Raw genomic sequence first — 20,995 nt, forward strand, 5'->3', positions numbered from 1 at the left:
CTGTTGTGTAGCTATGGGCAAGAGTTCCTCTCCTGAGCACCTGGGCAACAGGACACACTCTGAAGGGTCATACTATTCAGGACACCTCTGAAAAAGAAAAACAGGTAAGAAACAAAGACCAGGGGTAACGAAGATTTACAAAGTTGCATCAAGCTCCTGAATTCACTCCCTTGTCCCCGTATGGGCCACCAAAAATGTAGAATCATTGAGCACACGGGTCAAGAAAGAATTCTTGAGATGTTGTATGTTGCAACTTAGCAAGTTTATTTTAGTAACACAGGGACAAGGAGCAGAAAGAGTTGTTCTTTTGCTGTGTGAATGAAGCTGGTGGTTATATGCTTAGTGCTCAAGGGGGAGGGGATGTGCAAGGAGTATTAGATCATAAAAATGCCTTCTTCAAATTTCTACTCCGAAAAGTACTTTTGCAAGTTTTCTCTGGTGCTTATCATTGAGTTCAATATTAATGATCAGTGAGATTTATAGGCAGTCATGAGACCTTCCCTTTAAGAATGTAGCAACCAGCTGGTATTTGATTCTTATTGAAACTATGTAGGCTATAGGTAAGCCTTCTGGGCTAACGGTGAACATTTTTCTGCTCCTATCCCTTATCAAAAGGACACATGGGCAGACCAGTTAGCTGCAACTGACAGTTCAAGAATTGCTGAGAATCTGAATTTAAAGGGCAGTGGAAATAGTTTAGACAGTTTTGTGGGGTTTATTTCAAATGGGAGCTACTTAACATAAGAATTCTCTCCTCCCCCTCTGCTATTTTCTAAGTTACAGGTTTTGTTACAGTATTAAGCCTGATCTCCTTTCCCTCAGGTTTTTTCCCCCCAGGTTGCGGAGGGTCATGCAATCATCCCAGCTCAATCCTCTGCTCTGCACCACACTCTCCTCCGGTTTCCAAATTGCTCTCTTCAAAGCCTCTTTTGTGCTTGGGTTTTTGGTCAGGGAATGGGGGAAGGAAGCAGAGGTAATTAAGCAGGCCAGATGTCTCTGGATATAATAAAAGCGTCGTCACCAGTGGTTAAACGCGACAGTTGGTAAGAACACAGCCGACCTAGCGAAGCTCAGACCTGAAGCCACGCCTGAAAGGGTGGGGCTGAGGCGGGGCTTGGGGGCAGAGCCGCAGCCTGAAACTGCGGAGGGGTGGGGCTGGGGGCGGAGTTTTAGCCTGAGCTCCGGTGGTACCTTCTGCCATAGAGTGGGTTGGAGCTGGAGGCGGGTTTGCTTTGGGAGGGCGAGGTTTGAGACCATGCCCAAGTCGCAACCAAAGACTGCAGGTTTTTTGCTTTTGCAACGTCAGAGTAGGGCAGGGCCAGGGGCGGAGTTTTAAGGCCAGTTCTCGGGTTCTCGTATCTGATTGAGCCCAGCGGGTCCTGGGGCGGGTCCTGGAACGGGTCCCACTCTGCTTTTGACAGCTCTCTCTTGCAGAGCCGCAGCCGAGTCCCGTGGGTTCGGGAACCTGTAGCCCCGTTCTCCGCGCGTCCCCGTCCCCCCGTGGCTCTGGCCCTTGCCATGAAGCGCATCTTCTCCTGCTCCAGCTCACAGGTGGCGGTAGGTGCCAAAATGTCCGGGAGGATGGGGCTGGGGTCCAAGCCCTGTGGTGACAGAAGTCCTGAGTCCCATCTTCATGCACCATCGCCTTTTTTCTTTATCGGTCTTTCCAGCTCTTCCACTCCCGCAATGCAGCCCGCCAGCCCTGCCTTCCCCAAGACCCTGGTCCTCTAGCCGCCGACTTGCCTTCCTAACGTCTGCCCTTCCCCAAGTTCCTTTCTCTTGGCCCTTTCTTGTCCTCCTAGCATGTGCACCCCCAACTTCTAAGATATTTCCTGCAGCCCCTGCCCCTCCCTGAAGGCCGTGTCTACTTTTGCTCTCTCACAGTACTGAACACCAAGCATTTGCTCTATCCCCAGTCCCTGCTCAGCCCCAAGTTCCACTCTATGTCCCAAGTTTTGCCCCACAGCCCCATTTTCGGCCCTGATCTGTCCTTCCAACCCTGCCCTCTCATATGGCTCTATCCTTGCTGTTTCCTCTCGGCCCAACAAACTCCCAGGCCAGTGCCTTCCATTAGCCCTGCTTCAAAATCTTCTCTGTCCCTGCCTCCCATCTCTCCACCCCCCCCCCCCCGGCCTCTTCCACTCCTGCTATCTCATCAGCACCAGTGGCTCTCCAACATCGCTCCAGACTTCTTTCCAATTGGTACTCCCACACCAGCAGCCTCCTCCTTGCCCCCTTAGGCTCCCTGCCCCTCTCTGCCCAATGGTTGTCAACCCTAGTTTTCCCCCTTTTGCCCCAACCTCCTTCTGCCTGCTCTCTGTGGGTTAATCTTGCAGTCCCCCAGCCTGGCAGGCACTGGTAGAGGAGACATACTTGTCTGGCAGCTCCCCAAGGAACTGGGTAAGTTGCCTGCAGAATCCACCCTGGCCAGCTCACTGCAGTGTCTGGTTATCAGACTGGTTCTTGGACCAGTCAAGACCTCCTGCCTGCTTCTCCCCAGAATCTTCCTTCATTCAGAACCCTTACTCAGTTGCTTAGGCCTTGTGCTCTCTGCTTCCTGGACTGAGTTGGGGAAAGGTGACCATAGGAGAAGAGGGTATAGTGGATGCTCTCTGAGAGCTCCCAGTAGAAGTCACTCTATCCCCCATGTTCTCCCAGAAAACAACACGAGGCCGATTACACAAGGTGGGGCACAGAGAGGACGTAGCTGCCTCTTCCCTGAAGATCTCTTATAGAGAGACCCCCTATCTGGGGATGGCATTTTCTGTGGAGATTGGGATTGGGGCTCATTTAGAAGTGAAGTAGCCAGCGACCTGTGGGAATATTACTTAGCCTAACCTGACTTAGTGGTGTCCCTCAGGAGCAAACATGAGAACAGCTCAGCTTGCTCTGCAAGGGCAGGCCACAGAAGCCTGGACGTGAGTGAGCTATGAGGCAAGAGTAAGAACTCTGTTGAGGCCTGTCCTTGTCCCACTTGTGATTGCTTCTCCTGTCATCTCCACACATGGATCAGCCAATCAAAATGCATTTACTGGCTGACTAGGATAGGTACCAGAAACTGAAGCTACTCAGATTCTGTCTTAACTGATAATGATTTTCTGATTCACACGGACACTTCCCTAGTCACTGAAAGTCCTCCACATTGCCCTTCCCTTTCCGGTCTGTGCAGTCTGCCTGCTCCTTAGGAATGGGGAAATTATTTCATTTTTCCTGATTCTCCAATCCTTGGTCAGTGTCTCCTTTCCAAGGTGCTGGAGTAAGCAATGGACGGAATGTTGGAATTTGGAAACATCCCTCCCTCACGCCAGCTCTACAGATGTTTGGCTATGAAGAATTTCCACCCATTCTCGACTCTTTTTAGTGTCACAAGCTCATAGGAAGTGAATTGGGTGGACTTAGAGCTATCTAGCTGGAAAGAAAACAGTTGCCTCGGTCAGGATGGATCACAAAAAGCTTAAAAAATAGGCCAGTGTCAGCTGCAAATTGTTTCCTCCTGAAACTTCCTCACCCTTATGATAAATTCCTCCACTCCTTGGGTGGCTAACCACTCTGAACATGTTTGTCAGAGAAACAATGCAACAAGCCTTCCTGGCCACTCCCAAAGCCTGGCTTCCAAGTCTCACCGGAGGATTGCCCCTGCCTGTCTCCACTCCCACCCCCGGGTCCAGGGCCAGATCCCCGCACCCTTAGATTGAGATCAGGATCGAAGATCAGTGATCATTTTAAAGTTAATCTAAGTTATCCAGAATATAAAGAGCAAAACAAAGACACAAATAAAAACCCGGCTCTTATGGTCTCGTTTTATTTTAGTCTGATTGATAGATGGTGCTTTTTGAGGGAGTCTTACCTATTAGCTTTCTCTGCCTATGTAGGAAGTAGACCAAAAAATAGCTTTCAACAGTTGGCACTGAATCAGCTTAGAGGAATGTCAATTGCATTAAAAAAAATTTTTTTTTTGAGAGTCAGCTCCTGCTTCCTCTAAGGCAGCCTTTCCATTTCCATGCACCTGTCCTACACACGTAGCCAGTCTTTCTCTCTCTCCTGTTGGTGTGTCCCATCTCAGTAGGATGCTTATGGGCACACAGCCAGAGATAAGGTAAGGCCACAATTACTTGTACAAAGGCCCCTAATCTTGGCTACAGAAATACAAGGCTTATCCTTGTTTTTGAGTCTGCTGATTAATGTGGTGATTGCTCCCTTGAGGCTGTGATGGCAACCCAGTGCCTCTTGTCCAAGGAGCTGGGGTGAGCAGTGGACTGGATCTTGGAATATGGAAGCATCCTCTGTCCTTCATCCTAGTTCTACAGAGGTTTGGCCGTGACGAATTTCCACCTATTCTAAATTCTTCTTAGGGTAACAAGATTATAGGAAACAAACAAGGTGGATTTAGGGGCACTTGGGTGGCTCAGTTGGGCGTCTGAGTCTTGATCTTGGCTCAGGCCAAGGTCTCATGGTTCGTGGGTTCGAGCACTGGGTTGGGCTCTGCGCTATCAGTGCAGAGCCTGCTTGGGATCCTCTCTCTCTCCCTTTCTCTGCCTCTCTCTGTCCCAGAATAAATAAATAAAACTTTAAAAATATATATATTTAAAAAATCAGGTGGATTTAGAGCTCTCCAGTGGAAAGAAACGTGTCTATGTTGCTAAGACCCACCTTCACCATCTCTACAGCCTGGCTCTTATGCATTGGCTGATATGAGCAAGATCCCTGCCTCCCGTTCCCCTGTATGGAGAATTCTGAACCCAGAATTTCTGGCACATCCAAAATGTGCCCAGCAAGGCTAGGAAGGATGGGGATTGGAACTAGCATTTATTGTGCACCCACTATGTAGCATAGTGCTAGGTGCTTTATAGCACATTATATCACTTGGAAGCTGAGGTTCAGAGAAGTCGTTACATGCCTAAATTCACAAGGACAGAACGTGTTAGAATCAGGATTTTCAGCGGAGGACTTCAGATTGAGATCAGCTGATGGCAGTGTCCTGCGGTGGAGGCGTAATTCTAACTTTCTGCTTTTTCTGGCTGTAACTGGTCCTCAAGGGACATTGGATAACATGTTCCTACATCCCAGAGTCTGTTGGTATATGGAGCAGACACTTTGTTTATTTTGCCCTTGGAGACTTAACCTGTTTGGAGACTCTTCTCTGTGCAGGGAGTAGCATCTGAGGGTGGGTGGCTTTGCCCCGGAGGCCGCCTTAGACTGCGTACATGGAAATAAGTAAACCCTCTTCCACAGTAGTGCGTGTGGTCCGGTGGTGAGGACCAGCATTGGGCGTCAGGGGGCCTGGGTTGTGATCTCAATTTCACCACGATTTTGTGGTGTGACCCTGGACAGTTATCCGGTGACAGTGTGCTTGAGTTTGTTCTGCTGTCAGATCAAATAATTTCAGCCCTGCCTGCTTTCCAGGGATGTTGAGAGGCTAATTGAAACAGCACTTGAAAAAGACTGTATGGAGTCACAAGGGCTGTACTAGCCTGAGATCACTCTTAGGGCGTGGGTGTTTCAAATCTCTCCTGCTTTTGCGACATAGTTTGCCCTGGCTATGTAAGTAGTATCCGAAAATGAGTTATTGGGCTGCCATAGACCCTATTTTTTTCCACCTCCTCCCAAAGCCTCTTTCTTGTTGCGATTACACCTCATAAAATGTAATGTATCACCCCCCACCCCCTCCCACTTCCTGTTTGGTTAGAAGAATACATACGCTTGTAGGGTTCTTTACAGGTTACAAAGAGATTTTATATACCTCATATGAGGTTAGCTCATTTAATGCTCACAGCGTGATGAGGTAGTAATTATTTCTCACACGTTATAGATGGGGAAACAGAGGTGTTCCGTCGCTTGTTCTGGGTCCCAGAGGTGAGAAGTGGCCGAACCAGGCCCCGAACTCGGGCCTGCTGACAAAATGTGCATCCAGGACCCTTTTCACCATAGCCCAGATGTTTGCATCCCTTCCCCTCTCTGGATCCAACCAGGCTGTTCTGTGCTCTCAGCCCTGGGTGTTTCCACACAGCTCTCTCTCCTTCACGCCCTGCCATGCCTCAATTATTGTAATTACCCCACCACCTGCAAAAGTCAAGCGGGAATGACGGAACAATGCATGCAGGTGTGGCTGTTGCTGGGGACAGCTGCTCCCTGCCAGGGTGAAGAGGAGGGAGGGGGACGGGAGCTGCCTCCTCAAGCCTAGCTAGAGACCTATCTTTGCCTTTGGGTGGCTGTGCCATGGAAGGGGATGGAAAGGGCATAGGAATGAGATGGGAAAACAGAAACTCTGCTTCCCCTCCCAGGTTGGGGGCCCAAAGCCGAGGGGTAGAGATGGCATGTATGGCTGGGTAGTTGGACTCCTAGCCGTGGTGTAAAGCTAGGTGCCTTGGCGTCGCAGAAATCTGAGGACAAGAAGCAAAGCAGCGTGGGGAGATGAGCGGTAACGTGAGCCCAACTGGGAGTGGTCGGTGTGGTTCAGTTTGCTCGGGCAAGACCCGGAGAGCCAAAGGGAAAGACGTCGTGGCTAGGATCGCTCTGACCTTGTGCACCTGACAGCAATAATCACATATGATGATTAAAAAAAAAAAAAAAAGACATCTGAAATACTCTGCATCCAGTACTCGAACATGACCATAAACCCAGTAGTCTACAGGGCCGGCAATAACCAGCAGTGGTTTCTCAGTGCAGCACGGAATGATCTAGGCTGAGGGACTTGTGGCATGTTGGAAGGACCTCGGCAATGTCTCTCTTCTGTTGCCTGTCATCCTTCTTTCCTTTTTCCACTCCAACCCCACCCCCTTTGTTCGCACAATTTGTGGCCCTGGACCAGGTGGAGAAATGGAACCGCCGCGACCAGAAGCTGCTGGAGGCAGTGCAGCGGGGGGATGTGGGACGCGTGGCCTCCCTGGCCTCGAGGAAGTCGGCCCGACCCACCAAGCTGAACTCGAGCGGCCAGTCCTCGTGAGTAGCCCCTCCCAAGCACCCTCCCTCCCCTTGATATGTGGTTCCCTTTGAAAGTCCTAAACCCCAAGATCAGGTAGGACCAGGGAGTGCCTACAGCCTCAGAGCCCTTTTTGTCTTAATCGGAAAGCGTATTGGTCAGCGTTTGCTATGGATCGAGTGCTACACATGGTGAGGGAAGAAGCTATCCTGAGTCCAATCTCACAACCCAGGTTGACAAAACTGGCAAAAAACAAAACAAAAAAACCAGACAGGAAGCCCATGAAACAAACAGAAAACGGTGTATTTCTAACAACAATGTTTATTTATTGCAAGGGTAGGAGGGTGTGTAAGCTTGAGCCATCAGGAACCAAGTGGTAGCCATGAGCATCACATGGCTAGACAGAGTGATTCGGACAGGAGGGACATTATCCCTGTCTCTGCCCAAGTGAGCCTTCAAATGTCCAGTCCGCTGCTCTGCTCTCTGGCTGCCTTGTTCTAGGACAGTCCCAGTCTGTAAAGGGTCATGTGGTCAGAGCAACAGGTGGTTAGCTATGCGCTCCCTGGACACCCCTGCAAAAGTCTAGGTTGCTTGAGACCTGTAGCTCTTATTTCTGTCTTTGCTTCCCAGCCTCCTCTGGCTTTGTGACAGTAAGCCACATAGCCATTTCCTCAGAAAGTCAGGCTCGGGGAACTCCCCTGTCTGTTGTGGGGATTGGCTCTGGGGGTGAAGGAGTACAGCAGGCAGTGCTTACAAAGCCTCCCGCATCCCTCATCTACTGGTCCCTTCATCCTTCTGTCCCTTGGCCTTGATTCTGTCAGGTTTCATCTGGCAGCCTCCAAAGGCCTGACAGAATGTCTGACTATCTTACTGGCAAATGGAGCTGACATCAACAGCAAAAACGAGGATGGTGAGTTAGACCATGCACTGGGCCAAGCTGTTGGCCTCTCCCTTTACAGCAGCAGCGGCGGGGGGGGGGGGCGACGCCAACTGACAGAAGTTCTAACTGTGGCCCCCACATCTTCCTCACCGGCTCTGGCCAGCATCCTTCCAGGGGCTCCCCTCTCTGCAAACCCTTCTCTGGGTTTACCTCACCCCTACTCCTACCTCTGCCAGGTACCAAGCACTGGGGGAACAGGAATTTCTGGCCCCATGGGGCTGAGAGCTTGCTTCTTTCTCTAATCTCCCCCTGATTATCTGTGCGTCTCTTGCCTTCCCTCCCTGTGAGTCATCGACTTGCATGGGGCCACCCACCCTCCATCTCCCCTTCTTTCTCTTTCCAGGAAGCACTGCCCTGCATTTGGCCACCATCTCCTGCCAGCCACAATGTGTCAAAGTCCTGCTGCAGGTAACAGAAATCTCTTGATACTACTTGTGGGAAGGGAGGAAGTGGGCCTAGAATCTTCTAACTTTGTCTTATAGTCACAAGCAACATTTGGTCAAATGGACCCCTCTCATCCCCCTCTCATCAGCAAGAGAGCTGATAATCACGTATTCATTAATTCACAAACTTTTATGTAACGCCTACTATGTGCAGACACCATGCTTCATGCTGCCCTTGAGGGCCGGTCATAGAGCTGTGTTCCCAGGGACTGCCTGCCCATCATTCGCATGCCATTGGCAGAGCCCCTGCGGAGGCCAACTGCTGAGTGGCTGGGCAGGTGGCCGGAGGACAGAGGTGTTCACATCCACCCCAAATTCTACCATCTGTTTTTAAGGAGCTTGCAGGCTAGGAGCACTAAGACAGATATATAGGTGAAACGACATGCAGACGATCTAGAAACTGGTCTCCAAAAGGCACAGTTGAACAGGCCATGGGGCAAATGGCTCTTCTGCTTTTGTTCTTCTTGGCCCTTTCCAAGTTCCCCGATTATGATCCTAAAGTCCCAGGCATGGACCCAGGTGTCATTTTCCCTAACGTGCTTCTTTGCCTATAATCTGATTTTTCTTGGGCCTTAGGTTTAGGACCCAGGGCTGAATTTCAAGGCTGCTTATCATCCACAAGGGGTGGATTGGGCTTGCCTAGTAGTTGGCCAGAGCCACGGTCCTCCTTCCCCTCCCCATAGTACTATGGAAGCTGGTGCCCTAAGAGGGGGTATGTGATAAGAGTGGACCCGTCATGCCCCATGCTGCTCTCCTTTGTGGCTGTTTGCAGCATGGTGCCAACGAAGATGCTGTGGATGCAGAAAATCGTAGTCCGCTGCACTGGGCAGGTATGTGCCAGGGGACCGGTGGGAAATGGGGTGGCTGCAGGGACCAGTGGGCGGAAGGGGAGGGAAGACAACATTTGGGGAGCAGGGCACGCTAGGGCTGACTGCTGAAATGGTTGGCAGCGATGTTGGGTCATAGTCTGACTAGGTGTTTTTCCTGCTTCTTCTTAACCCAACCATCCCTCCCCCAGCCTCCTCTGGCTGTGCCTCAAGTGTTCTCCTGCTGTGTGACCACGAAGCCTTCCTGAACGTCCCAGATAATGTGAGTGTCCGCTAGGCGGTGACCTTTGCAGGGAGGCTGCTTCTCTCTCTCTCTCTCTCTCTCTCTCTCTCTCTCTCTCTCTCTCTCTCTCTCTCTCTCAGAGCTTGACTGGCTCAGCTCCATGACCGCGGCTGCACACACCTCCTCTTCCTTCTCCCTTTGCTCCTCCTCCTCTTCTTCATGGAGAGGTTAGGCCTTATCTCCTGGAGGACTTCTCACCCTTCAGAAAGGAGTATTCAGCCCCTGGATCTGGGCTTTTTTCTGGAGAGGTGTCGGGAGAGGGCAGTTGGTAGAATTGTCAAGCCCCTGTCTCCCCCTGGATCCTCATGAACTCCCCTCCCTTCCCACAATCTGTGCAGGACGGACGTACACCCCTGATGATCGCATCGCTGGGTGGCCATGCAGCTATCTGCTCACAGCTACTGCAGAGAGGTGCCCAGGTTAATGTCACGGACAAGGATGCCAAGTGAGCCTTCCCCACCCCCTTTCCCAAATCCAGACATTGACCGCTCTAGAAAGGAGGCCCTGGGCAAAGTGTGTGTGTGTGTGTGTGTGTGTGTGTGTGTGTGTGTGTGCGCGCGCGCACGTGTCTGTGTGTCTGTGTTTTGGGGAAGAAGGAAGACTAGTTTCTGTTTTCTTGGGAACCTCCTTCCTTCTGAGCAGTTGCTCAGAAGGCACAGATGACTTCCTGGCACAGATGACTCCGGGAGTGGAATCGATGTTTCTGGATTCATTTGCTTAATTTACTGGTTTTCAAACTATCTTCTAAGCAATGGGATCCTTTTGCCAATAAAGCACCTCAATATAGAAAGTAGATGAACACAGAGCCCTTCAAATTGGCCCCCGGCTTTCTGATGCTGCACCTCCAAGGAACGGCATTTGAACAGTTCTGGTCTGCTCGAACGCTTTGTCATTGGCTGGCGCTGATCTGTGGTTCTTGCTGCACCGAGTGAGATCTGACTCTGAGCGGAATTTCTGGAACCAGGACTCCTGGATTCCCTGGGGAAGGCCTATGCCCAGATCTGTCCCAACCCACAGGTCGGCTCTGATCCTGGCCTGTGAGAAAGGCAGCGCGGAGGTGGCCGAGCTGCTCCTGAGCCACGGGGCAGACGCAGGGGCGGTGGACAACGAGGGGCACGACGCTCTGCATTATGCTGTACGCTCAGAGGATAGGGAGCTGTGGAGGCTGCTCCGGCAGGCCCTGCTCCGGCAGGGGCAGCAGGGAGGTAAGGCAGGCTCCCTTCCGTAACTTCGAAGTTCTCCCGGATAGCCTTAGAATCCCAGAAGCTTCTTAGAATGCCGTTTGTTCCTGGACAAAGAATCCCTCTATCGTCACTAGCTAGTGGAATGTTGATTTACTTATTGCTGCTACTTGTGAAATGAGCCCAAATTCTCAAAAGCATGGTCACAAAATCCCTTCATGCAGCCTTGTCTCGCTGAAGGCAATTCTGCCTGGTACTATCGCTAGCATTTATGGGTTGTGATCGTAAATCTATTCGTGAGATTTGACAGTCAGTCTCCGTCTCCCCCACTAGGCCGGCCACTGGCTGTTTTGCTCACCAGTGAGGTCCTGGTGCCTAGAACCGTGCCTGACACAGTGCCCAATAAATAAGTGAGCAGACAAAATGAATGAGCTGGCGCATCTCTGGGATGGCGAACCGAAGATGCTAGATAGTCAGGGACCCTTTCAATGGGGGTGGCTCCTGGCACCATGAAGACATGTGTGGGAAGGTTATTGCATCGAGGGACTGTTCCTCTCAGAAAAAGTCTGAAGACAAAGTGTGGGCTGGAAAAGGACCTATCTCTGCTCTCATCTCCCCCCTGCTTTTCTGTATAGGTCAGGGGCTTGCTCAACATCCAGATCTTACATCCCAGGTAAGACCCTAAGTGCCTTTTGCCTCTGATCTTACCCTCCCCATCTCCCTCCCCAGGCTATCTCACTGGGATATCTCCCAGGGAGTGGTCTTCGGGGCATCAAGACAGTCTAAGAGAGGAAAAGCCGTCCGGGGGCTGGGCTAGCTGCCCGACTTCACTATTCCTTTTTCTATGTAGGCCTCCCCATCAGAGTCTCTGGTGGGTTCTACACCCCAGAGCCCGTGGAGAGCGGAGCCCGAGGAAGAGGAGGAGGAAGACCCATGCCGGGATGAGTGGAGGCAGAAGTATGAAGAGGAGCAGAGGAAGGTTTCTCAGTTGGAGCAGGAGCTGGTGCGAAAGACGGAAGAGAGCGAGGCTCGAGCTGCAGCCTGCCTGGGCCTGGAGAACGGGATTCGAGAGCAGGTGCAGGAGCTGGGGCTTCTCCTATCACCACAGCCTGGGACTCCAGGAGGGCAGGGCTCTAGTCTGCGGCCTGGAGGAGATGGCATGGAGCAGGGTTGTCCCTTGGACCTTCTGGCTGAGCGCATTCAAGAACTAAAGAAGCAGCAGCAGGCAGCAGCTGCAGCCAAACGGGCGTTAGCTTCTAAGAAGGCGGAGGATTCGGTCTCGGGGGAGGTCCCGTATGAAGCCCATGGAGGGGCCCAACCGGAAGAACAGGGGCCACCCCAGAGCCCCAGGTCTGAGACCATTGGGAAAGCCACAGGACAGCAGCTGACCACCAGCGGTGGACAGGCCCTTGGCCCTGATCACACCGACAAGCCACGTGCTGGCCAGAAAGAGGGGCCCCCGGCCCCAGGGGCTGAACCAGCAGGCACGGCGGCTGCACCAGTGGGCCCCGGAGACGTGAACCAGCTCCTGCTACAACTGAGGGAGGAGCTGGCCGCGGTGTGGCGAGAAAAGGATGCCGCGCGAGGGGCTTTGTCAAGGCCGGTCCTGGAGGGAGCTCTGGGGACACCCCGGGCCGAGGCTGCGGCAGCCGCCTGGGAGAAGATGGAGGCCAGGCTGGAGCAGGTGCTGGTGAGGCTGGACAGGGCCAAGGCGGGATTACCCGTGAGCCCTGAGGCCGCTGCCCGGCCCAGAGAGGGAGCCCTGCACGCCGGCCCAGAGACCACCCCCGAAGAGAATGAAGGGGGGCGGCCAGGGGCTCCTGGGGCTCGCGGAGAGCCTCTAGGGGCCCCCTCAAGGGGACAGGTGCCTGGAGGAGGTCCGGCCAAGGGACGGTTGGAGAAGGAGGTGGCGGCCCTGCGGCTGAGCAACAGTAACCTGCTGGGGGAGCTGGGGCAGCTGGGGCAGGAGAAGCAGCGGCCGCAGGGGGAGCCGCAGTCCCTGAGCCAGTGTCTGCAGCGGGATTTCGTCCTCAAGCCGGAGGCACAGGACCAGCTGCGGCAGTTGCGGCGCAGCGTGGGGCTGCTAAAAGATGAACTGGCCGCGGAGAAGGAGGCCACCGAGCAGCTGCGGCAGCGCCTGGCCTCCCAGAGCAGTGGCCTCCGCGGGCTGTGGGACGACCTGCCGCCGGACGTGGTGGGCAGGGGCGTCGCGGGGCGCACGGCGGCCGAACCCCTGGAGGAGCTGCGGGCCTGCATCCGCGCCCTGGCCGACGGGCACCGGGAGGCCCAAGCCTCGCTGGCCCGGCTGGAGCAGGAAAACCGGCGGCTGCGCGGGTCCCCTGGCCCCCGCGGGGAGCCACCCGGCACCTTCTCACAGGGCCCAGTCTCCCCCCAGGTGGCCGCTCTGGAGCAGGACCTGGGGAAGCTGGAGGAGGAGCTGCGGGCCGTCCAGGCCACGATGAGCGGAAAGAGCCAGGAGATTGGGACGCTGAAGAAGCTGCTGTACCAGGCCACCGAGGAGGTGGCCGAGCTGCGGGCCCGTGAGGCTGCCAGCCTGCGGCAGCACGAGAAAACGCGGGGCTCGCTGGTGGCCCAGGCCCAGGCTTGGGGCCAGGAGCTGAAGGCCCTCCTGGAGAAGTATAACACGGCGTGCCGGGAGATGGGCCGGCTGCGCGAGGCCGCGGCCGAGGAGCGGCGCCGCAGCGGGGACCTGGCAGCACGGGCCGCGGAGCAGGAGCGCCAGGCCGCCGAGCTGCGCGGCCGCTCCCAGCAGTTTGAGAAGACGGCCGAGGTGCTCAGGCACAAGGTGGAGCATCTCATCGGGGCCTGCCGGGACAAGGAGGCCAAGGTGAGGGGGGCGAAGCAGCCATCGGGGAAGGTGTCCGTGCGGCTCAGGGTTCGCCGACACGCACCTGCCTTGGTTTAGTCAGTTTCATACCACTGAACCGAAATCCCGTCATCTGCAAGGACCACGCTGTGTTCTCCGGGCTCTCGGGGATTTGGGGTTGAGATTGGAGGTAAGGTTAAGGTATAGATAGAAGGGAGGAGGGGGCTTAGGTATTCGAATGTGGGACTCGGGGTTAGAAGCAGGGCGGCCAGGCCAGAGCTAGCCCAGGCCCTGGACTGCTAAGGTTTATTAGCAAGGTCTCTTCAACAGTGCAGATGCTGTATCAGCTCAGCAAGAGGCCTGAGGTCCGTCGGGGTGGGTTGCTGTGGTTTTGCTGGGGTTCGGAGGAGGTGACTCAGGGGCCGATGGGTTTAGAAGAGTAGGCTAGCCTGGAACACCTCCCTCTCCCCTTTCCACTTCAGTCCCAACGAGTTCTACCTAAGATTGCCATCAACAGGGAGAGCCCCCATGCAAATTAAAAAGTTTGAAAACCCCCGTGTTAGAAACCGGAGTTTCCCAGCGACTACTCCAACAGTCAGTGTCAAGTCTCCATGTTTCTAGGAGACGTGTTTGAGGAATCCGAAAAAATCAATTTAGAAATGGATGTAGTGATTTTAGAACTGCCTATGAAATGAATGAGATCAGATGTCTTATTAAAGTTTGTGTGCCTGGTCAAAGGTAGAGTGATTTAAAAACATAGGGCGTATATGTTTTTTGGAACGTAGAGTGCATACAAAGAGAAGGACTGTTACGAAGAATAGGAATCAGTGTGGGTGGGGCTAAGTAAAGAAAGGAGGAATTTTGTGTTGGTGTTGAAGGAGAAGATGCATATAGACAAACGTGCAAAAGAAAATTGTGGGGTCTGGCATCGTCTGGATTTGAATTTCAGCTTCAAAAGTTACTGCCTGATCTTGGGTGAGTTTTCTGAACCTCTAAGTCTCTTATCTAGGTCTCATCTATAATCTCCTCTATGATATGGGGACAATAATAGGGTTTTCATGAGCATTACATTAATAAGATACTGTATTTAAAATACTCAAAACAACTTTTGGTAAATGGTAAGCATTCAGTAAATAAAAGCGAGCTATGTTTAGTGTCCCTACTACCACCGTTTCTATTACCGCTGGTTACCATTAACCAAGTTTGTGCCTCAGCCTCACAAACCACAAAAACAAAACTCACTTCTATTTCCCTCGGTGGTCAGCAGCCACAAGTAGATCAGGATTCGGTACAGAGTGGAGACCACCAACAATGAATTCAAAGAGATCTTGGTTCAAATCATTATTTCGTTACCTGTTAGCTGTATGATCTTGACAAATTACTTAGCTTGGTCTCCTTATCTACAAAATGTGAATAGTCACACTTCTCTCAGAGAAGTCTTGCTCTTCTTGGGACAGAAGAAGAGCTGTTTTGGGTATGAATTGAGACAATGTGTGTAAAATTTCCGGCACATATTCTATACCCAATAAAAGAAAGCTGACCTTGACCCTGGGTGGTGTCAGGGTGGGAAGTGACTTGGGCCTCATTGGTTCCCTTTCTTTCCTTCTGGCCTCAGATCAAGGAATTGTTTTATCAACATTTATTTATTTTTTGAGAGTCAGAGGAGACAAAGCACAAACAGGGGAGGTGCAGAGAGAGGGAGACACACAATTGGAAGCAGGCTCCAGGCTCTGAGGAAGCGGTTAGCACAGAGCCCGATGCGGGGCTCAAATCCATGAACCGTGAGATCATGACCCTAGCCAAAGTTGGTTGCCCAACCGACTGAGCCACCCAGGTGCCCCTTTATAAGTTTTTTTTTAATTAACCTTTATTTATTAGATCAAAGAATTGTTGAAGAAGCTGGAACAGCTTTCAGAGGAGGTCTTGGCAGTGCGGGGAGAAAACGCTCGCCTTGCCCTGCAGCTACAGGTATGTTTTGGCCCTCAGGGAAATGGACACCGCTAGGGAAGAGGGTGGGTGGCCCATGGCAGTGAGGTATGCGTGGGAGAGATTCTGGGAATTGCAGAGGCCTGGCCAGGCGGGGGTCCAGGTTGGGCCACTGATGGGCCGAGAGAGACCATGTGGCACAGCTGACCACTTCATTCTGTTGTTCCTCATGCTGTGGGGAGGGAGGGTGGTGGTGTCATGTCAGGGTGGGTGTGCTGGGGTGTGGGGTGGGTGCATAATCTCTCACTGGTGCTCACTCCCAGGATTCCCAGAAGAACCATGAAGAGATCATCTCCGCCTATAGGAAGCACCTGCTGAATGCCACTCAGGTGAGCCCGGGAGGGTCTAGGGACAGAGAGTCGGGCAGGAGGCATTGCATTTGGGGTCCCTCCTCCTACCTGCACATACCTGTCATTTGTGTAAAGCTGGACTTTGTTTGTTTGTTTATGTTTATTTATTTATTTTGAGGGGAGGGTGCAGAGAGAGAGAGAGACAGGGAGAATCCCAAGCAGGCTCCACTGTTCAGTGTGGAGCCCGACACAGGACTGGATCTCACGAATACGAGATCGTGACCTGAGCCAGTATCAGGAGTCGGCCGCTTAGCCAACTGAGCCACCCAGGCGCCCCAGAAAGCTGGACTTCAGATGTTCCAGTGCCAGGTCTCTGGATCTCATTAGGTAGATCAAGAGTGGTTGTACATGGATGTGAGGGGGAGAGGCATTTGCCTTTCCTCGTCAATTCTCTGATCTACTGCAAGGCCTTTTCCTGTCCCTTATGCCCTTTCTCAGTTTCATCCTGAGCCAAATTATCCCTCACCAAGGAGGAGAGGTGGGTGGCTTGCTCCTTGCTTAGGAAGAATAACAACTACAAAGGATCGAACATTTGTTGTGCTCTGCTTTATAATCATAGTTTTTAACCCTCGTAGGAGTCCCGGAAAGTAGATATCATTATCTCCTTGGAAAGACAAGGAAACAGCTGTAGAGAAGTCACATACTATAAAGCAGGGGACATAGTTAGTAAAACAGCATTCGACTAAAGCACAGAATGATTCCTTATCTGTCTCTCCCCATTTTCTGTTATTCATCTCCTTTTCTTTCCTTCCTGTCACTTACAGGGTTACATGGAACAAGATGTGTATAATATTCTGCTGCGAATCCTCAGCATACAGGAAGAGTGAGGCAGTTGGGGCCCTGAGGGGTGTGCGATTTCTCCTGATTTCTCTGTTGTGAGTTGTGGGGTCAAGGGTGATGGGGGAAGCAGCCTGGAGAAAGGACTTGGGAAAGAAAAGAGAGGGAATTGGAGTCTCCTTTTGCCCCATGTGGTGGTGGCTGACATTAGGGAGCCCTGTGGAGTGTAGATCATTTGAAGCAAGGTCAGTTGAGAGGACACAGTCTGGGGAATCACTGGGTAGAGGCGGGAGGCAGGGGGCAAGTAGACTGAAGGGGACCAACATGGGATGGGGACTGAGACTTGTTGAGTAGCTCTCCTAAGGCCCCGGGCTAGAGACGCCAGGGAAAGACAGCCGCGATGGCAGAGTGGCAGGGTGGGACTCTGTGAACCCCAGAATCTCTCCTTCACCTGCACATCATTCATTCAGAGGGTAGTCACCCCAGCTCTTCCTGCTGCCATCGTGCATCTTCTCCGGTCCAGGTAGATGACATCCCTTTTAGCATCTTGGCGTGGGTGGGAGGAGGCTGAGGAGATGGAAATGTGTGCATTTCACTCCTGAATTTCTTCTTTCAGGGAGTAAGAGCATCCCTGGCTTCCAGAGGCTCCATCAGGCTTTGGAGGGTGGGGCCAGGCATGGGGATGGCATGGGTGGGGTTCCACCTGACACTATGGACCCCAGACCTGAGAACCTGAAGCCTGGAGTCGGCATGAGACCAGAGGAGATGCACGGAGGCCAGCTCTATGGAAAATAAAGCAGGAGGCGGTGTGGTGTTGGGTGTCCCTGCTTTCTCTGTTCAAAGGCGAGTGGGGGAAGGAAACTTTTTTTAAAAATCACAAATGGCCCCCAATTATGATCCATAGTAAGAAATACACTACATTGTGGCGCATCTAACCTGAAATAGTATTTACCCTTACTATTTTCTTTCTAGGATATTCTCTGCTGTTATTCTCCACCGAAAAAAATATTGCTCAAAATACATCCATCCGCCCATGGGTCAAGACCCACAGGTTGAAAAATAGCACTCTGTGAAAATGGAGATCGACACTCTTTCTCTTTCTCAAATCTGTCTCTAATCTTTTTTCTCTATCTTGTGATTCCTGCGTCCACTATCTTTTTTTAAGGAGGAGAGACTGAGAGACCTGGAGTTTCTTCAAGAGGTAGAATCTAAAATATTTGATGGTATGTCAAACCGGGCTTCTAGATCTGAGGCACAGGGCTCACATGGTCCGTGTTCTTTGCCCAGGTACCAAGAGGGGTTAAAAGTCTGATTCCTGGGGAAGGGAGGAAGGGATATACAGAGCTGGCTTCTTCCCTCCAGTTCTGTTCTCAGACTGAAAACCGTGGATCTCTCTTGGCCACTTCCCGTGGGTCTCCTCCCCTTCGTGTCCCTCCAACAGCCAGACTGCTAGGTGTGAGACAGGCAGCAAATTCCTCCCCAATCTGGAACTGCGTTTGGCCCCCTCCTTGGTCCTTCTCCCAGCCTACCCCCTGCTGGGTTAGGCTGGGTGGGAGGCCATGGTTTGGCAGTAAACAGCCTGCCTGGGTTGAGAGGAGAGTGTGGAGGGGCTGCTTCGAAGACAGGGGCCCACAGAGGGGCTGCAGGGCCTGGCTCCAGGGTTTGGGCCAGAAGAGAGCAGCGGGGTGTAGATCACGTCCTAGAGAGGATGAGGGTCAGCTTTAGGATTTGTGCAAATGGGCACAGGACTGCTTTTGGACGTGAAGAATGGAGACCGGAGGGGTTGATGGAGAAAGAGAGGGTACAGCTGCCAGAGGAAGAGCATCTGAAAGATTGAGTCATTTCCATTAAGGGGAACAGAACCTCTCTTTTCTTTGAGTTACCAAAGAATCTCGAAGGACTGTTACAATCATTATTTATGGAGTGCAGGGTGGGAAGAATGAAGAAACTGTTGAGAGAGAGGGGTCCAGACAGGGGGAGATGGTTTGGCTAAGTTCAAGTATGAGTCAGGAAGCAGCTTTGGTAATGGGAGCTGATCCCAGGATGGCTGAGTTATGGGAATGGTCAGTGATATGCTAACACAGGATGGAATGTTTCCAGCCCCTGGTCTTCCCAAACGGTGTCCCTCTGTACAACCCCATAAACTCTTACCCCAACGACCCCAGGCCCTGAAGTTTTCCTTGATTTCAAAAATAAATCTTTCTTTCCCAAAGTAACTCTAGTCCTAAGTTTGTCCCTATCCCTCCTAGGCTGTCTGCTGAATGGGGCTTAGGTAGGGACTTCTTACTCCTCTTTTTGCGTCCCCCTTCTTCAGGCTTCAGATGTAGGGGTATATGGGTGAGAGTAGGTGAAGCTTGGTTGCCACGATAGGGTCAGACTATTTCTTTGAATGCCTTCCGTCTGGAACTTGGTCTGGATTTGTAGTCTCCCTCCTCTGTCTGATAACATTAGTTCATTAAACTGACATTGAACGAGTCTACTACGGGCCAGGCTCAGAATAGAGTGAACATCTCAGAAAAGATTCTTGTCCTTACTGAGCTGGCATACAGGATCAAAATCAGGCATCCTGGTTCCTACTTTTCAGTTGTCCTGTAGGGATGCTGGAACTTCCAACCTCAAATTAACTATTTAAAAAAAATTTTTTTAAATGTTTATTATTTTGTTTTTGAGAGAGAGAAAGAGAGACAGAGTGTGAGTGGGGGAGGGGCAGACAGAGAGGGAGACACAGATCAGAGGCAGGCTTAACCGACTGAGCCACCCGGTGTCCCTCAAATTAACTATTAAAGGAGATTCCTTCTTTAGGAAACCATTAGGATTCAAGGTATGGTTGAGTTTCTTTTTTTTCTTTTACATTTTTACAGCTTTAATGAGTTATAATTGACATTCAGTAAACTACACATACTTAAAGTGTACAATTTGATAAGTTTTGACATATGTGCACACCGATAACACCCATCACACAATCAGGATAATGAACATACGACTCCCAAAGAATCCCCCCCTTTTTTTTTTATTATTTTTTTAACGTTTATTTATTTTTGAGACAGAGAGAGACAGAGCATGAACGGGAGAGGGTCAGAGAGAGGGAGACACAGAATCTGAAACAGGCTCCAGGCTCTGAGCTGTCAGCACAGAGCCCGACGCGGGGCTCGAACTCACGGATCATGAGATCATGACCTGAGCTGAAGTTGGAAGCTTAACCGACTGAGCCACCCAGGCGCCCCCCCTTCTCTTTTTTTTTAAATTTTTCCCTCCAAATCACTGAAAATTCTAGAGGATACAAACTAGTCCATAGTAACTTTTTAAAAAAAGTTTATTTAGAGAGAGAGAGACAGCATGCGCAAGAGGGACAAGGACAGAGAGAGAGAGAGAGAGAGAATCCCAACCAGGCTCCACACTGTCAGTGCAGAGCTCAATGCGGGGCTTGAATTCCAGAACCATGACCTGAGCCGAAGTCAATGCTTAACAGACTGAGCCACCCAAGTGTCCCCATAGTAACTTTTGATCTATATGACTGAGCAGAACAAAAAATGAGCTCAGGGACTGATGAAGACTCAACTGTTCCAAGGGGCAGTTAGAATTTAGAACCAAGTACTTGAGCTTGAGTTCAGCTTGAGGTCTTACCATTGCTGGCAGCAAACAGCAGGGAAAGAACCTGAGTGTCAGGAGAGGGTGCACATCTTCCCTAAGAATGAAATCCACAAAGTAGTCAGTAATGGTCCAATTCAACAGGTATCTGGGGATATCGGTAGGCTGGTACCTTGATTCTTGTGGTTTGGGTGGGGTCTCATGGGAATGATTATACTGAAGGTTTAATCTAAATGAGAGGATTATTTATATTATTTATTAAAGTACTATTTTATGCCAATTATGGGTGTTTTTTGTTGTCTGTTTTAGAGACAGAACAAGTGCGAGTAGGGGAGAAGGGCAGAGAGAGAATCCTAAGCAGGCTCCATGCTCAGGGTGGAGCCCAATGCGGGGCTCCATCTCATGACCCTGGGATCGTGACCCCAGCCAAAATCAGGAGTCTGACTCTTATCTGACTGAGCCTCGCTGCCTCCCCTTGCCAATTACAGGTTTAACTGTCTTGCTGCGGCTGCTAGACTGAGAGGTCCTGCAAGGATTTTTATGTCCTCAGCACCTAACGACCTCTGAACAGCATTCAAATGTTTGTTGGACAAATGACATTGTCGCTTAGGTACCAGCCAACTCACTATAATATGCTATGAGTTCCCCCAGTATCTAATTTGGGTAAATGGCCCTAAAATTGGTGCTTTCTTGGTACCTGCATGAGTGATTAGCTTGGTTGAGCATGGAAGTCTCTGAAAGGTCAGAGGCTTTGAAGAAGAGTAAGTAGTTTAGAGAGGGGAAGAGAGATGACTTTTTTGGGTAAGAAATCCTCCCCGCTGCTTACCTTCAGCTACACCAAGGGCGTGGGGTCTCTGGTGACAGTCTGCGTGTT

General features: G+C 51.5%; 1 protein-coding gene across 3 annotated transcripts; it reads left to right on the forward strand.

Moving 5' to 3' along the window:
* Positions 1–1,292: 1,292 nt before the first annotated feature.
* Positions 1,293–20,401, forward strand: ANKRD35 (ankyrin repeat domain 35). Of its 3 annotated transcripts, none has more exons than XM_058695224.1 (14): positions 1,293–1,557; positions 1,671–6,939; positions 7,741–7,829; positions 8,203–8,267; positions 9,075–9,132; positions 9,321–9,391; positions 9,751–9,857; positions 10,430–10,617; positions 11,229–11,266; positions 11,444–13,441; positions 15,299–15,388; positions 15,670–15,735; positions 16,521–16,631; positions 17,150–20,401. In XM_058695224.1, exons 2-13 carry the CDS (start codon positions 6,719–6,721, stop codon positions 16,581–16,583), a joined length of 3,054 nt encoding a protein of 1,017 aa, XP_058551207.1. In that variant the 5' UTR covers positions 1,293–1,557; positions 1,671–6,718; the 3' UTR covers positions 16,584–16,631; positions 17,150–20,401. The 3 variants fall into 3 exon arrangements, with proteins under 3 accessions (XP_058551207.1, XP_058551215.1, XP_058551204.1); XM_058695232.1 differs by having other exon boundaries at positions 1,296–1,557; positions 6,809–6,939; positions 17,506–20,401; XM_058695221.1 differs by lacking the exon at positions 1,293–1,557 and having other exon boundaries at positions 6,127–6,939; positions 17,506–20,401.
* Positions 20,402–20,995: the final 594 nt, after the last annotated feature.

Source organism: Neofelis nebulosa, chromosome 2 (genome assembly GCF_028018385.1).
Source record: "Neofelis nebulosa isolate mNeoNeb1 chromosome 2, mNeoNeb1.pri, whole genome shotgun sequence".
Taxonomy (NCBI): Eukaryota; Metazoa; Chordata; class Mammalia; order Carnivora; family Felidae; genus Neofelis; species Neofelis nebulosa.

Coding starts and splice junctions, on each gene's coding strand:
- ANKRD35 (XM_058695224.1), top strand. CDS start 6,719: ATGTCTCTCTTCTGTTGCCTGTCATCCTTCTTTCCTTTTTCCACTCCA. Junction 6,940..7,740: donor AACTCGAGCGGCCAGTCCTC/GTGAGTAGCCCC, acceptor TGATTCTGTCAG/GTTTCATCTGGCAGCCTCCA. Junction 13,442..15,298: donor GCCGGGACAAGGAGGCCAAG/GTGAGGGGGGCG, acceptor TTTATTTATTAG/ATCAAAGAATTGTTGAAGAA.